The sequence below is a fragment of the Ips typographus genome, linkage group LG12, assembly GCF_016097725.1.
Source record: "Ips typographus isolate SLU linkage group LG12, UJ_Ityp_2.0, whole genome shotgun sequence".
Lineage (NCBI taxonomy): Eukaryota > Metazoa > Arthropoda > Insecta > Coleoptera > Curculionidae > Ips > Ips typographus.
The window spans coordinates 1,286,434-1,303,791 of NC_138433.1; the positions used below are offsets into that span (position 1 = coordinate 1,286,434).

The 17,358-nt window shown below is 38.1% G+C and overlaps 2 protein-coding genes across 16 annotated transcripts in view; one reads left to right on the plus strand and one right to left on the minus strand.

Moving 5' to 3' along the window:
* The window catches only part of LOC145736289 (kinesin-like protein CG14535), an 80,213-nt gene extending 65,216 nt beyond the window's left edge, over window positions 1-14,997 (minus strand). For both annotated transcript variants that reach the window (XM_081990618.1, XM_081990616.1), the window contains exons 1-3: window positions 14,844-14,997; window positions 5,382-5,506; window positions 3,658-3,802 (exon numbers count right to left, since the gene is read on the minus strand). In XM_081990618.1, coding sequence (XP_081846744.1) covers window positions 3,658-3,802; window positions 5,382-5,497 — 261 coding nt within the window. In that variant the 5' untranslated portion in view covers window positions 5,498-5,506; window positions 14,844-14,997. The remainder of the gene's footprint in view (window positions 1-3,657; window positions 3,803-5,381; window positions 5,507-14,843) is intronic.
* LOC145736308 (uncharacterized) overlaps window positions 1-15,510 on the plus strand; it is a 62,592-nt gene extending 47,082 nt beyond the window's left edge. For 6 of the 14 annotated variants that reach the window (XR_014179882.1, XR_014179887.1, XR_014179888.1 and 3 more), the window contains 4 exons: window positions 5,567-5,708; window positions 7,292-7,400; window positions 10,156-10,419; window positions 10,925-11,151. Coding sequence is in view for 2 of the 14 variants with exons in the window: in XM_081990651.1 (XP_081846777.1) it covers window positions 6,860-7,055; window positions 7,292-7,400; window positions 10,925-10,964 (345 nt within the window). In the remaining 12 variants the exon portion in view is untranslated. Of the gene's footprint in view, window positions 1-5,566; window positions 5,709-6,838; window positions 7,056-7,291; window positions 7,401-10,155; window positions 10,420-10,924; window positions 11,152-12,093; window positions 14,722-15,485 lie in introns of those variants that run through there. The other 8 variants (XR_014179889.1, XM_081990652.1, XR_014179879.1 and 5 more) reach the window with 7 other exon arrangements.
* Window positions 15,511-17,358: the final 1,848 nt, after the last annotated feature.

The window sequence follows — 17,358 nt, forward strand, 5'->3', positions numbered from 1 at the left end:
GTATCCGCCACCCCCATTCGCGACTCTTATTTACCTTATTTGATTTGCGTCCCCTTCTGCTAAATCTCCGGATCTAATCCGGTTATTCCACGCCATATGCTGTTCGTTAGCGTTCGTTAGATCCTGAGGAATGCATTTTCGACGCCCCGAGGGTTGAGTCACCGGGAAAAGCGCGACACTTTTCCTGCAGGGCTCATTACCGGTGACCAGGGGGTCCAGAAACATTCCCGCAACTGTTGATATATATTTCCATTCCAGTCGGTTACCGCAGCTAAGCGCTTAATGGGCCATTTCTTTCGCTTCGGTACGATTCTTATAAATCGGCGCCGTTAAGTGTTTTAGGCGATTTTTACCGTCTCGATGGTCCTTAATAATCGTCAATTTGATGCATTTCTCTCAATCAAAAAAAGAAAACCTCCAATTTACTACTCGAATCAATCAACTGCATTACAGCAGTGAGGAGAAACACTGATGTACTTCATCCGAGATTAATTCCTGTGTAAATCAATTCGTCTGGTACTTTATTCAAGTTGCAACACAGCTTTCGTATTACGTAACCGTACATACATATAAGTTTTTCTTACAGCTGTATAATTATCACGTGCATAATGGATTAAGTGCGTTTACATTAAACACTCCCACTCGGATCGGGTTTGGTTGATTAGTATATTCTCCAACTGAGCCTATAATGATGGTTATTAGTTTTGGAAGCAACTGACTGACTAATATGCATTATTTGCAAGTAGAGGACTTTTTCTACAACGGTCTAATGGTCCACAGCAATGTTTGTAGTTTGTGATTGGTCAAGAAAAAGCAGCTTTTTTTACACAAATGCTGCACATGTAGACTGTTTAACCTCACAACACTATAGTGTATAGAGAGTCGGGCAAGCTACTAAAATAAAGTAGCTAGTTACAGCTACAAGCTACATTGATTACTATTCAAGCTACAATTTGGATAGCTACTTTCTGAAAAAAAAATAGTTAAGCTGCAAAGTAACTGAAGCTACTAGTTAGTTTATTCTTTTTAAGTTACTTGTTACAAATTATATTATAATACAGGATGGCCCGGGGTTGCGGAATTGGTCCATAACTATTTTGCTAGTCATTCTATCCACATTCTATCGACTTGCTTATTTCACCAACCACTGGGTCACCCTGTATGTATAACGAAATTTATAATCAACTCAATAGTGTGAATTGTGTCTTATTTATCTTATTGTGTTAGAGTATACTATTTGAAATATGAAAAAAACTTAAATAATCTACTTCAGTAACTTAAGTTACTCTTAGTATGCTTATATGACCACATTACAAGAGAGATTAAAAACATTGCTATTATTAACTTTCTTGACAGTTGGCGAATGAGCTGGTAGTGAAAACTTTGGTAGATTTAAGGCCCAAATTAAAGTCCTATTTTTTCAAGTTTGTTTAGTTAAATTTTGTAGTATTCAACTCTTTACACTTAGACTTATATGCTATGTAGGTAACACACCTTGCTTGTAGATGTTAATGTGGTTGCCTAGAATCAGGCGCAGTCTTTAGTAACAAAGATTAGGAGTATGCAAATGGCCTGGGAAATAGAACAATTCACTCCAGAAATTGCTTTTTACCTTCTTCTTAGAGCTGGTTTAACTTAAAATTAATTTTTAACAGTGAAACTACACAGGGTGGTTCTACAAATTGATTGTAGGATAATTCAAGGGTGGAAAGTACATTAAAAATAAACTTTCTACCCTTCAAGTATCCTACAATCAATTTGGACCACCCTGTGTGGGAAGCCAAAACAGCAGCTCCAGTGAACTATGACTTTGGGTCAGTACTTAGTAGAAACTTACTTTTTTGGCAATACCACAATACTACAATTTACCGGGACAAAATTATGATAAACGGCTTATTAATTTACTCACGTACAACACCCAGAAGGCAATTGTCGTCCGTATTTCTAATATATATTCCCCACAAAACACTAACTTTGGTACGTGACCGTGTTGCGGCATTTAAGTAAGTTTTTACTTTTGGTTCGATTGCGATTCTTGAATTCAACGAAAACCACCCGGGGTGTAAATACGGACAAAACTTTTCCCATAAACCGTCCCCCTCCTTACTTAAATATTATTTTCATTCCGAGACATCAATTTCTTGGAGCGAAAATGTGATTTTACGCACTCCATCTCCTTGTCGAAACGGATTATTGTCTCATATTCTTGACTTTGCCAACTTTAGGTCGTTATTTTATGACACAAGTCATTTAAGACTGCAGAGGGTGTTTTTTTTAATAGATTGTCCTTACACAGTGCTGCCAAACTTGATTATTGTAATAGAAAGATGCACCGGATTTTAGTCTATAAAACTGTTAGGACGTTTCTTGGTATCTTGGCTCTTTTATCTCGTCCCGTCGTGGATCAAGTTTATGGTTCATCCCCCAAATGGACTTTTATTTTCTTTCTCAGAGTCAATTACGCTAAGTACGCATTCATGTGGCGAAATCGCTACATCTGAACGTTGACGATGCGCTTCGGACATGCAATTTTTAAAACGGTGGTTTGTAGACCAGGGAGGGGGGACTAAAAGCCCGTCATTTCCTAAACGACTTTTCGGTTTGGGTCACTGGTTTTATTAGTACAGTGTCTTCGGCGGCTTTTTGACTTTGTATACAGGACGTCCTCTATAGGCGGCACAAGCCAAAAGATTTGACAACAATGGTGATAAACACAACAGTAGTTCTTGAAAAAACTATTAATGTATCATAGGATATCCCGTAATAATACTTTTGTCATAAAAAGTCACACCAGTATAGCTTGCTTTAATAAAGCTCCAACATGGGAAAAGTCACCCCATTTTTAATTTCTCTCAAAGATCCACTGGAGGAATGCGGAGACATAAAGGTGATGATTTATCACTTCATCTTAGTCGGGAGGGGGTACATAATTAATATTTCCCCTTATACGAAAATTAATTCGCTAATGATTTCTGAGAGAGAGGCCTTAATTACGGACGCTTCTTCATTTAATTTTTTCCCAACGTCGTTCGCATACAAATTCGCCACCAAAGTGCTCAATATTGCGTTACATCCATTAAGGTATGTGATAGTAAGGTTGTAAATCACCTATCCGCCATTAATTGCTAAATAATGCAAATACGAGTAATTGCATCCGTACCGGGCTTTAATTAAGTTGTAAGAAATTGCCTTTTGATCTTGATTGTGCCTTTAATTATTATGGTTTTACAGGATGCCACAAGTGAGACGACCTTTTAGGCGTAATTATTATCAGATTCGTGCCGTACCAAAAAGTCAGGCAACGTCATGCGCAGACTTACAAGCACTTAACCTCGTTATGTGCACCTTGCATTCGCACCGAATGCCATATTTTACACCCTGTAATTATGAAATCGTAATAACCCGCATTTTCCTACAGGGCAAACCGGTCCCAACTATTGAAATCTCCGCAGTCGGCTCGTTAATCCGCCATTTTAACGACTTTATTGATACAGAAAAAACTGAGCCTAATGGGATCTCATCTAATTACCGGTTAATGGGAATTCCTCTCTGTATGTACAGTAAAGTGATGAGTAGTGTCAAAGTCTTATCACAAACGAATAGTTTTGTGATTTAACCAAATTAACTGCACATGAGCATTTTTTATGATTCACTTACCTTCGAAATTAATCTGGGATTGATCCAGGCGGTTTTGACATCATTATCCAGGACTCGAAAAGGGGCCTTTGAGATAAGCCTCTGCTGCTGTTGACTGTCCGGGACAGTTGCGTTTTTGCCCGGATCATCTGCGTCCTTTGTCGTCCTACGAAACGATATACATCATATTATTATTCTTATTTGTACGGAAATCGTGATTAGAGTCCCTTATGAGTCGAGCTGGGGGGGCCGAATCGAAAAGGGCTTCGGAGTTATCGAAGGGGAGCATACGCTCCTCGGCTTTTTCCCTCCGCCCCCGCGCCAGGCCGGAAAACTTAAAGATCCTAAATGATTTATGACCAGGAACGTATTCTTACGTGACTTAAATTTTAAATTGTTTTATTGTTTTTTTCCGTTATACGAGCGTAATTTGATCCCTGAATATTTTTCCGTTTGATTAATGGAGAGAGTGGGTCGGACGGAATTGCAATTCTACCGGGGTGTTTCAAAATTTGTTCCTAAAAAATTAAATTTTAACATTTTTTGTCAAGGGCTACTTTCAGATTGGACTAGATGGACGAGGCTATTCAGTAGAAGTTTTGACAAATTGCCATAATTTTGATCGTTAATGGGAAAAATTGTTTTTGGGGTACGGACATTGTTATATTCTTCTTTTCTACACCATTTCCTAATGTAGTTCAGAAAAGGCCACATATAAACAATTTCTGAATTAGTCTTCACATTTTCTGAATTACAATTAACTATTCTAAATTACACTTGATTCTTTCTGAATTACAGTTAGAAATGGTGTAGCTACAAAAATACACTGACACTCCTGACAGATGGTGAAGGAATAAGTGTGCTGCAACTGTTCTCTTTTTAACTGCCTGGCGCCATCTCGTTGTGACTGATCAAAGCTGCCACCCTTCGACCTTAACCGAGCCTCTACACGAATATAGATTTTTACGTTCAGCTGTATGTATGATAGATGGCGCCACACATCCAGTTGTAAAGAACAGAAATCTACAGATCATACAGCATCTAATACAAATATTAAAAGTTTATTTCTTAAGTTAAATACTTTAATAATCATTGATTTAGACATCCGTTTGAAGAAAAATCACAGACATTAAAAATAACTCGGGGAAATTAATTAAGAATCGGTGGATGGAGTAAAAAATGGCGGTACGTCGGACCTCTCCAATTAAAAATAACGAACGTATTACTCCTGACAACGCGGATCCAGGACCGGGCCAGCTTCTGATTAAAGAAAACCGACCCGGTAATAACTTCATTAAATCCCTCGTTTAATTATGAATAACCGCCTTAACGTTCGCGCCCAGTAAATCCCCGACTGCGCTGATTTATTCCGGCTTGTTAGGATTTTAAAATGATTACCACCCGTAGGGCTTTATAGTTTATCAGTCCCTAAACTCCGAACTTTCTGTCGTAAATAAACATGACCTAGTGGTAATACGTGGTATTGTCCTATACGAGAGAGCGTACGGGGAAAAATAAAACATGCATTTGCACTCGCATGGCCGAACTAAAAAAAAAAAAAGGATATCAGATTGCTATCTACGGCTTCCAGAAAATCCTACAAAAGGTCCATTTAGATTTGTATGTCTGCACTGCTTTGAGTGAGTGGTGAATCGAGATCTGGGATGTCCGATAAGGTTTTTAAAAAACCACTTGCGTTTGCACAAAACCAGTCGTAGAAATTGGTTCTTATTATAAAAAGTCACCTGGGTCCGTTATTATTGTTGGCGGCCGGCATTGGTGTGGGGATTCTGGGTGGCGCCACTGGAATAGGGGTCCCCCTCCTTTTCATTGGGTGGAATTGTCTGTGAGCCCCCTCCATTAGTTCCACCTAAGAAAATAACCCAAATAAGTTTTTTTCTATTTTACTTAAATTAAATATGTATTTCAGGTTGCCAGTGCTACTCTTGAGGTGTATAACGGGTTGCCTAAATCAGGAAAACCTCCCTAAAGAGCGTCGAGAGTCGGCAGAGCCAAACTTTGGAAACCTTTAGGATATATGTTCATCTTTATTAAACTTCTAAAGAGGACACGTAAGTCAGTTTTAATCAAGTGAAAGCGTACTTATAAACAAAACTTCTCCAATTTGTTTGTTAAAAACAACACAATTTCCTAATGGCTCCTTTTATTTAAATTCAAGTTGCATTAGCAATACCAATGACTACAAACGACCTAATCTGCCTTAAGTTACCCTTTCATGTACTGAAAAATCTAGGTTTGTATTCATGCATGAACTGGAATTGACATCTCAGAAAGTTAACGATGTTTTTGTCATTCACCGCAAAAAATGGAAGTTTGGTTATTATTCGGTGCTTGGGTGCATCAACTCCGTATGTGGGCGCACAACGATCGTTAAGGAAAGCTAACTTTAAAGTAGTTTTCACCTTTTTCCGCTCTATTTCCTCTGTCGGGGACTTACCGCGGAACGTAAATCAGGAAACAAACACAGGAGTCGCCTTATATTGGTCCGGTATCGGATTTTGCACCGCTTGACTTTCCGCCCGATTTTTCCCCGCTTTTCACGTCTCGCATAATCGACTGCTTTCTATTAGCAGTAAGTTTGCAAATCCCTTTTATGGGGCTCAATTTTTAACCCCTCCCACCCTTATGGGCTCGGTAAACACAAAAGGCTCTCCGTCTAAGTTAAACTTTGGGATTTTGAGTATTTGTCAGTGGCGTAACATTTTTTGATTTAGACGACTTTTGGGGTAGCCCCCCCTCCATCTCGTCCTGCACCAATTAAATTAAACCGGCTCTCTTGTAATGACCGATTATATAAACTTATCTTCGGACTTAATTATTGAATGTCTTAAAATAGCCAGATCTGAAAGCGAGCAAAAGACAGAGATGCATTTCCTCGAACTGAACATTATACGGCATTTTGCATATGGGTTACGTTACACGCTTGTGTATTCAAGTTTCATTATCCGGGGAATGTATTCTCCGTTGCGGAACGGTCATTCCTTATTCCTTTATCGCATTATCTGTTAGTCAATAAATATGGCGCTCTTCGAGTTAAAGGCCATTTTTCTACCAGTAACTCCTTTGTCTTGGAGAACTCCCTGTTTGACTTCTCTTTTGTTTACTCTAAAACTGTCTAATCCGACCCGAATTAAACTGAAAGTTGCGAAGTCAATAAAAGCAGCCATGACAGTTCCAACACAAGGCATTGGATGCGGAAACCATGTCTGGTGAATGGACGGTTAAGTTTAGAAAATCATTCATCGACCGTGTGTGTATTTATGCAAAGGCGGCGTACTTGATCTATTATCGAGCAAACGTCGGCGAAGTCAATTTAACACAAACAGAACGTTCATCTGTTGGTCCACTCGACAACACAGCATCGGAAAATCGCATCAAAAAGCAACAATTTACTTCAGGTGTCTAACTTAACTAACTAAATTAATCGGCTAGTATTGTAAAATACTAAAAAGACGTTTGAAAGATTGTAGAAATTAATAATGCCCATTGCTGTGCAATGTCCCGTCTAGTGATGTTAGTGTGAATTCATTGATCCGCATGACAACTAGAAGCGGTTGAATGAAAGTGAACCTAACCTTACTTTTAGGTTAAATGTAATTTTGACACATTTTGCTAAGAGTTTGTGTTTTTTCAGTGAAATACCATAAAACGGACGAAAAATTGATACTTTTACGGTTCACCAGAGGAGTTTCCACTCACCTGAGACACCGCGTGTTAAGGAAAACGTTGCTGAGTACTTGCATGTAAGTAGTTTATTGGTTCTGTTTGTTTTCAAATTGAGTCCCTGCTGCTATAAAAAATAGTTGTTCGGATAAATCAACCCTTGAACAAGCCACAGCTTAAACTCTTTCAGTACAATAATAAGCTGTGAAGGCTAAAGCTACATTTACATTCACTTAAAAGTCAACTTTGTAAAGAAATAATTCAAAATTTGACTTCGAAGTGCGTCAAGCATCATTCCAAACTAAGGTACTGTTCACACTTGTATATTGCGGAATTAATAATTTAAAAGTGGTGCAAAACCTATCTAGCTTTCAGCTTTTGTCATTGTAAATGATAAATAGAGAACTGTCAAATTTCAATTTGTTTCAATTCATTTGAAAGTGATTGTAAATGTAGCTTTAAGTGTAGTGATAGCCAAGGAAAGCTGATTGGTTAAAAATGCTCTTGCTGGTTAATAATCGAAAATTTTAATTTTTTAAAAACTGAAGGCTAAGCTTCAAAATTCTAAACATAACACTATTAGCATGTAAACGCAGTTAGATTTTTGTTTATCGAACGCGTCCGGCATAATTAAAAAGCAGGTATTTCGCGCTTAAGGTTGTTCTACGCGATATCCGTACGAAATCTGCATCGGAATTCATTAGGTTAACGCCTCGTAACGTAAACATTTAAGCATGTGCACGTGTATAAGAAAAAAACGACCTTTAGTTCTGCAGAACGCCCGGTATATTAAAGCCCCGTTTACACGACAAATAACCGAAAGTCATTCAGCGTGCGGGAGCTGAAAAGGGGGCCCGACCTCTGGTTGTCGGATTAAAAATGATGCATTACATAATGTAATGTTCTGGCCGAGTTTTCGTGTCCGTTAAAAGTTCACCTGAGTGTAAATGAAATTAAAATCGTTCTCCGTTATTTCTGGAATCCGGTCTTTAAGACATTCTTTCGAGTTGTTTTCCAGGCAACAAGTACTCTTGCTAGAAGAGCGATAACTCATCCGGGGCAACGAGACCAAGACGAATAACTTTGGCTTTATTGCCTCGAGAACGGTAAAAATAAAACGAGCACAACCTTCACTTCAAACGAGACTCACGTGATTTAAGTGCATCTTGGTTTCGTCCAGAAATCTGGAAATTCCGTTCGCAATTGTCCGTAACGACTCTCCCGCGTGTTGCCTAACGAGGTGCTTCGTTACAATGTAAAGTCGAACAATGAAAGCTATTTTTTTTTTTGGACTGTACCATATGAACACAGTTTTTATCAAAAGTTTTACCTATGTAGGTACTTAAGCTAATTACACTCCATGCCACTTTGCACATGGGGACATAAACAACATTCTCCCCATTCTGGATGCATGGGGGGCTTTATCTCGTGATATGCGATATACAGCCCGTTGCACTTAATTTCCCTTTCTTGCTGTTCCTGCACCCTTTAAAACGCTAAAGAGCAGAAAACAGTCCTGATGGATAAATATCCATTACGACCCCTTTTAGTCTCAGTGACGTTACGACTGGATTGCACCGGGTTGTGACAGAGGGGAGGGAAGAGAAAAACACGCCGCCCCTGCGGTTTTTAAGCCCAGTCCCAAATCCGGACTGTGATACGATGTGAGTCATGTGACTGTCGAAATTTACGACTTTTTTAGGGGGGACATTAAAAGTCGACGTGTCGGATAATGTATGCCAGATACCCGAGTCTTTATGGGAGAGCCACAATACAGCAATTTCAATTTTCAAAAATTCCTTAAAAATATGTCATTGACTCGACTGTTATCGTATGTTCGGGAACGTTCAAACTTTCTGATTGGGGATTTTATCGCGGGTGAAATTTTGCCCTGGAACAAAGACTTACACAAGTCAACAGTCATAAGGAAAATCAATCATCCGCTCTGGGGCGCCGATAAAAACCAACTTTTAAATAAATCACGTTTTATTATCTGGACGATAGAACGGACAAAGCTAATTGTTTTCTAGTGTCGTTTCAGTTGCTTTATCAATGGTGTATTTACAGGGTGTGAAAGTCCTAGATTTGATAATAATACTCGGTGTTTACTAGCTATTAATTTGATCAGTAAAGTTCAGGACAGTTTATTAAATTTTGGACATTCTGACAGAGATTTAATAATACTAATCATAAGATGTGTTCACCATAATAACACTAAATTACGTATAGTAGAATCAAGCCTAAGTTTCCAAAACAATGATTGAAAGAACTGGTGCACTTTTTTACAAGTTGGTGCTAATAAATCTTCTCCCTTGAATTATTAAGGATGTTTTGGCGAGCTCGCAGCCCATGACTTATTAACACTAGCGGAAAATTGGCCTTCCGCACTTTCCAGACAATTTTCCTTTTTTCAACTGTTGCAGTATTCAAACACGATTACTTTCAGGATGTTGTTCTGGTTGTTGTTGTTATTGCAAGTTGCGAGATATTTATTTTATCGGTTTACGAGCCTCGTAGAGGGACGGCTGCAATTTATTTCGGGCCCGTAAACCAGCATTTTCGCTCCCAATATGGCCTCTTATCCACGCTACAACTAATATTCTTACAAATAGTCTCGAAACTGCCCCGGGGGTTGTTTATCTCTGGGAGAGAGGGGTGATTGAAATTGCCTAATTTCAATTATTCGGCTTTGTCTGGATAATACGTGACTGTGTTTACATTGGGCAATAGAACGGTCGGCCGTTGTTTGTATTCGAATGTTCGGCACACATGGACCGTAACAAATTTAGGACCATTTTAAGGGGTTATGTTGGTCCAGTATTTTTTTTGTTTCAGCCTACCTAACAACACCAAATTAATTCATAAATCAGCTAGGAAAGGATGTGGAACCGGGGGGCGTGCAGTGTGTAATATGCGGAGTCGTATATCAAAGGGTTTAATTCCGACAGCGCCGCGACGGTTATGCAAAGAATAATACTCGTCGAGAGAACTCATTATATTTTACACCTGTTCTTTTGGGACGCCCTCGGCCGTATATGGACCTCACTATGAAAATTATTATGCTGCGTAGTACGCCCCAGGGTTATTACATTTTGCCAAGTAATTCACACGTACTACGTTATTTTTGCTTTGAGTTATCAATCAAGTGGGCAAGTCCCCTATAGAATGATCCTGCTTTCGAGGCGAATAATCTACTACTACTACTTCTTAAAATAAGCATTTGGAATAATAGACAAAAAACGACAAGTTCAATCAAAATCGTGTAAATAGCAAATCACGACCGAACGTGCATTAAGTTAAGAGATCTGTTGATGAAAGACACGCTTGCCGACCGTCCAGACACGTGTCTGACACGTGACCCGTCGTCATTCGTTTGTTTCGACTAGGGCTGTCAGCGGTCGACACAATTGGGGTCTCGGTTTTCTTTCACCTCTCTATGGGAAAATTACTTTCATTTATGACGTGACTCTTCTAGTACAATCATTTATTGATCTATGTTTGAATTTGAAAAGTTTGTAGTTTGTGATTCAATCATAAATTACCAATAGTGTTGTGATTTTTCTCTTGATATTAGTGTTATTAATTCATTACCTTTCTTTTAAAGGAATTGGACAGGAAGACAATTAGAAAGTGCTTCAGCATAAATTGGGGCGGCTTTCAACAAACCCCAGCGGTATCGTAGCAAACATCGGCTCAAGAAAACCGGAGATTTATCTTGTCGACACCTGGAGGAATGGACCGACCGCAGCCTAACTAGGTACAAATTATGGCCGGCAGCGGCCATTTAAAACTATAGGAGAATGGCAGGAAAATAGTCTGTTTCTTCAAGCGTAGGTTTTCTTTCTGAATTCTGAACACCCCGGCTCGGAAATCAAGCGTACCGCGTGTCGAACTCAAACTAACCGATTAGTTTCGACTTTATGAACTTGTAACCTCATTAAGCGCCGCTTTAATTTTCCTCGTTTCCGTTTCGGGCTTTATGGCCCCCTTATTATTTTAGTCTTAAGGCCGTTTTAGACTATCCAATTTCTTATACAAGATCTTGAACAATATACGGAAACAAACTTGCAGGAAATCTTCGTTCCTATCAAAATTTATACTGTTTTACATTACAGCCAGGATATGATGTCTTCTTTATGTCATTAGTGTCATTCGTAACGACTTATGCAGAAAAAATTATGAGGTTTGATTTAAATAGAACCAGTTCTATTTTTCGTCCATTTTACAATCCTAATCAATTTACTGTATGACACTATCCAATCTACCTTGGACAGAAAATTGTTCAAAATCTTGTATAAGAAATTGAATAGTCTAAAACTAGTCTTTATTATACTTTAAACCGGAGAGTTAAGCTAAAAAGTGCTCACATGACTATGACATTTCTTGACTTCTGCGAACAGACTTAATACTGATGATACACTGTATTGTCCGTAATAGGAATGCGGTCGGATTTAAAAATAATTAAACGCCGACCTCTAGATCGAAAGAGAGTCGAATCGAAAATCGACGGTCGATCGAAATCGGGGGGGTCAAAAACACGGAAAACGTGGCCTTAATGAAAATAATCATGGTGAACTACATAAACAACGCCTTCTTAATTACAAATATAAATCCTGTTAGTGCATCGGTTTGGTTTACGTCGGTGGAAACTTTTGTATGCACCGCACCAGGGTCGGATTCCCAATCTAAAACAGGGATTTTCCTCCCGGATTGTGAAAATCCACTCCTAGAATCCTAGAAACCACTTAACTTCTAACCTATCCACCATTTCAGGTGTGGTGATGATAAATAGTGGCGGCTTTAAGTACGGAAATATATAAATCTGCTTGAAAAATACATCCGTGTGGAGTTAATGGCAAATCGTAACAGGTGGGCCCCAACTTTTGTCATCGAACTTGCAGACAGGCTTGTTTTTTTAATGGAAAACTACCAAAATAAAGCAAAACAGTAGAAAAACTTTTCCAATTGTATAGGCCTAAACGCCACCAACCAAAGTAAAACAAACGTCCTAATTCTAGATTTTTGCATTGCATTTACATTTTTATAAAATAAGAAACGGTCAAATTTAGACTAAACTGCTTTTAACCGTCAATAACTCAGTTAATTGGCTACTTTCCTATAGGCACTATATGGGTGGTTAAAGGAATATTCAAAGGGCTTTAATCTGGTATATTAAACCACTCTGTAACTGTCGAATCGTTTTGCCAAATGACGTCAAAACGCTTGCGTACAACAACAACAAGATAGGCAACCAACTATACATGTCGTAATCAAAGTAGCCATGACGCGCCCGTAAAACCAAAACGTCAGATTCGGTTTTTCCGGATTTTTTCTTTAAAAATGCAGTGTTTTCATCTTGAATTAGTTTCGTTATAGTGTTAGTGACTTAGTGAGTGACTACGTATTAAAATTCATCGTTTCCAATCTACAAAATTACGAATTTTGTTCTATTGATGAGTATGCGGTGGTGCCAGTAAGCAGCTCTTAGTTATGAGTTTAGTGCAAGTGTAAAAAAACACTATCAACTTAAAAATTTTCACTTTACCTTTAATTTCAATGGAAAAATCTCAAAATGTGCATAAAAACTCAAAATTTTGCATGTTGACGCCATTTGCTCAAAGCCTTCTTGATTTGTTGTGTTTTGACATTTCTCACTGACATTTACTAAAAGTATTGTCGTTTTTGTTTAATAGAAGCGGTAGACAAGGATGAGACTAATATAGTCTGTTAAAGGTTAGATTACAGTGACGTCAAGAGTAGTAAATTTACATAAATATTTTTATAGCAGTTTAATGCAAGGTTTCTTGTTGGTATTAAACTTGGCAACGTCGTAACAAAGAGCAACAAGCTGGCAATGTCCACCGTAAATGTTTCAGTTATTTGAGCGCTTTTCGTATTTTTGTTGTTTGGCTTTTATTTCTCGGATATCTTTGGCTTCGCCATTTAAAATAATGGCCGCCGGGCACCCGGTCAGATAGACCCGAGTCGGTTCTCTTCCATTTATGGAACGGGTCGTCGTCGTCGGGTTTTTTGCTCTTTAACCATCGCTAGACGTCTCGTGTGACACGCATATAATTGTTGTAAATCAGCGGAGGAGGTTCTCGTTTCAATTTGTGCAGTGTCAGATTAGCAAAATGCATACCGGCTCAAAACAAGCAGAATCAAATTATTTTTGCCTAAACAGATGCTAATTTATGATTGGTTCTTTATACCAATCACTGTCCTGACAATTACACAAAGCTGTACATGTATAGATAAGAAATACTTACTGTAAGCTGACTGTATTAATATATAAGTGGAAACGACTAGGAAAACATTTACATTTACTAGAACTAAATGGTCTTATTATCAGATACCTCGATGTCAAGAATATAAGTTGCAAAAACCTGTTTGAATTGAACTTGGAATATCTGCCATTTTTTAAGAGTGTAGTAGATGTGTCATTAAAACTCTGCGTTGCCAATTTAGTTAGTAAACATGGCAACGTAGGTTGTCGTGGAGTGTTCATTGAATCTGGGATTACAATCCTCTTTCTGACTAATATTCCTATTATTATCAAAGCAGGGCAAGTGAACCAAGACTGTGGCTTTAAACTTTAACGTTCTGGAAGCTGCCTTAACATCTGGACGACTTGGTGTCGTAATTTCGGCCTTCAAATAGCACGATTTCCTTGAACCTGGTTAATAATGTGGCTATTTTGTAGCTTCATGACCTTCATCAGTCAAATGACCGTTTTTTTTTGTTTTAGTGTACATATGAGCTGTATTATACTTACGTAAAACCAGTTTGACATCTGTCAATTTTGGTTGAGTTTTGTTTTGACGTTTGGATAATAAAAAAATACTTTCTCTGCTCTTATACAACAATTATGGCCGTCGAACATTCCTGACACCGTTGCATTTACACGATTTACGATTGTGCGGAGCCCCGGCTTTATAAGTCACTCATACGGGCAATAAATACGTATATAATGTGGATATAAGGCCTGCCAGAACCGTACTGGTTGCATACTATTTATAAATAAAATTTAATCAGTTGGTCAGTTTGAAAAGAAGGTTTTACCATATAATTTTGACGTTAGAGACTAAAATGGCAGTAATAAATCAAATACGGTCCTGTCAAGGTAACCAATCACCGGTTCGAAATCTCAGACCACTCTAAACGATCATTATAAAATTGATTATTTTTACTAAAGTAAATAGGTTTAGTGGTGTGCCTCTCTTGGTTCGGTCCAGCTTTTATTTATGTGGTTAAGGGAATTGAATGTGTACAGGCCCCGATTTTCCGGGTTGTAAAGTGAGATTTATTGGGCTTTAGCACCAATTTTGTCTGTTTAAGTTAACTGAAAGATTTTATACGCGAGGTGTGAAGAATCGGCCTTAATATATATTATTTAACGGCTCCAGTTGGTTTTGTTAACCAGTTTTACAAGCCTAAATATAAAGCTGCATTTACACTAAGAAACTTTCCAAGGCTATAAAAATTACTGACCGGTTCTTTTAAAGCCACGAGCAGAATCTTACCTCACTTATTACACAGTGGCAGAAAAATCACTTCACGTAAAATCCATTATTACAACATTTTGACCCTCAAAACCACGGACGTAAAAAAAGTCAAAAATCCGAACTCGTATCGATAGACGCGCTCGTCGATATCGATATCGACATCAGTCCACTCTTCGTCGAGGTTACGGACGATCTGAATCGCGCCCAGACAGACGGAGCCCCACAAAACAGAGAACAGGCGCACACCACTTATTTACTGCCACCATATCTTGTTTTATATAGAGCCATATAGTCATACAGGTGTTCACCACCCTCTTTGCAAAGTTAGGGGGGTTTACACCACCACCATCCCCCCAACTGGTGGCTTAATAATTAGCAAAAGCACGTACCTCCCCCTAATTTTTGCGTGTTCTTCCATTCTTTTACGATTTGAGGTGCTTTGGAGTGCTTGCACGTTCGTTGTCGCATCTTTTCCCGGACCTTTCTCTATTTTAATGGGAAATTAGAGATCGTTCGTCGTGATCTACACCGCAAAATTGTTTTTTTTTTACCGTAACGAATACCAGGGTGTTACAAATTCGAGGCATTAGCATTGCTATCTCAGTAACTGTAGTGAAATGGAGGCAAAGTTGCGCATTTTATTGCTAAATAATTCATCAGATACCATCATCAACTTCAAATTTTTTTAATACGGACCTGGACTTTTTATTTCGTTTTTTTAGTAGCTACAGACCTTCCGAAACTAATGATGTGTCACACTTGTCAAAAACCTAGTGTATTACGTACTTGGTACTTTTTTAAATAAATTAAGCAATTGAAATTGATATGTTGTCATAATGAGTAGATAATTTAATAATTAGATTTATTGCTCCTTCGCAAAAAAAGAGAGAGTTTCTTATAGTACTTTTCATTTATTTAAAAAAAAATATGTTTTTGGTTAATTATTTATTTTTCAGATACTCACATGTTTGAATTCGATTTGAGTTTTGATGAAACAGCTTAAACTATATTTTTAGTGTTAAAAAGAGCAAAACCTAAATCTTAAATCATACCAAACTCTTGATTATGGTATCTAACACTAAAAGTGCTTCCAAAAAAGTGCCATTGTTTTTCCAAAACATTCAATGATAAAGTGGTTACTAAAAAAATAAAATAGAAATTTGACTTTTTTGATTTTTTTTACCAAATTATTTAGCATGTGTAATGCGCAACACCCTGTATAATCTATTTAAATTAAAAGCTCGTACGGTCCGGCTACATTCATTGGTTAGCACAAAATGCATCGTTTTTGGATGAATAAATATTAGTATCGAATGCCCGTTGGTTATTTTGTATAATTTAATTAAATGAGTTTCTGTGTGTGTGTTTTAATTATTTCATTGCTCGGTACATTTTGTATGCTTTTTTTTTGTGTGTGTTTGTTTAAGTAAAATTATAATTTAGTTGTTTTAGTGGAATTTTGGTTGATTGTGTTACTTAATACTTTCTACAGACCTCTGATAGTGTGAATGTAAAACGTCGTGTCTACCATAATGGTTTAATACCAGCAATTTAATAGTCTAGGAGCGTTAATGCCCCGTTGGAATCTCTTGCTTTATTGCGTCCATTATGTCATGTTTCTTTTCGGATTAAGACTGGCCGATGACAGTCATTAAGTTTCTATGAATTCCCGGTCTGTTGCACCGCTGTTTTAAACTATTTAGTTTGCCTCCGGAAACTGGTCAATTCGAATTAGCCTGGCGCACATTAAACAGAATTGCCTTGGTGCATATAGAACGGTTTTTTTTGCCCTGCCATTATAAAAATCTGTAAACTGTGCCAAATTGACCATGTTGGTAATACAAACAACAAAGACCGAACGAAACAAAAGACACCACAATATGCAGGACGTGTATAACAGCCCATTTTGGGTAGTGCGAATTAAAAATGTTCACTTGGAAAAAGGGTTTTTCGAGGACCTTATACGAGAAGCTGGAGCACCCATTCAGTAAGAGAGCACAATACGAATGGGTATGCGAAATATGTCGCCCTTCTTTTATGAACCTCACTTAGTCTCGATTAGGGTGCCATTGTCGCTTTACGAACCGTTAAAAGTTGAAATAATTAGTGTGCGGCAAAAAATCACTTTGGCTTGAAAAATCTATTGTCAGCGAAAGTGATCCACTGTAACGAATACGTCATCGTTCAAAGTGCGTCTGTTTATTTGTAAGGTTACGAAAATAACCCTCGAAGTTAATTTATGTAGTCGTAACAGACAAACTCGGGGGGCGATTAATTTAGGGGAATCGCGCGCGTGTAATACAAGATAATCCTCCGTAGAACGCGTATAACATGTCACACCAGTCACCGCCCCCCCAAAACTTGCAGGTTTCCAAAAGGCTTCAATTTATTCCAAGTTTTTTTTGGGTCTGGTTACCGGCTGGTTTTTTTTTTCTAGCGGAACGCCGTAAATCTTGACAAGCTGCCTGATGGTTGGATAGAGAGTAGATTAATTTAAGACTGAACGCACCAAAGTATATTTAAGATAGACCGC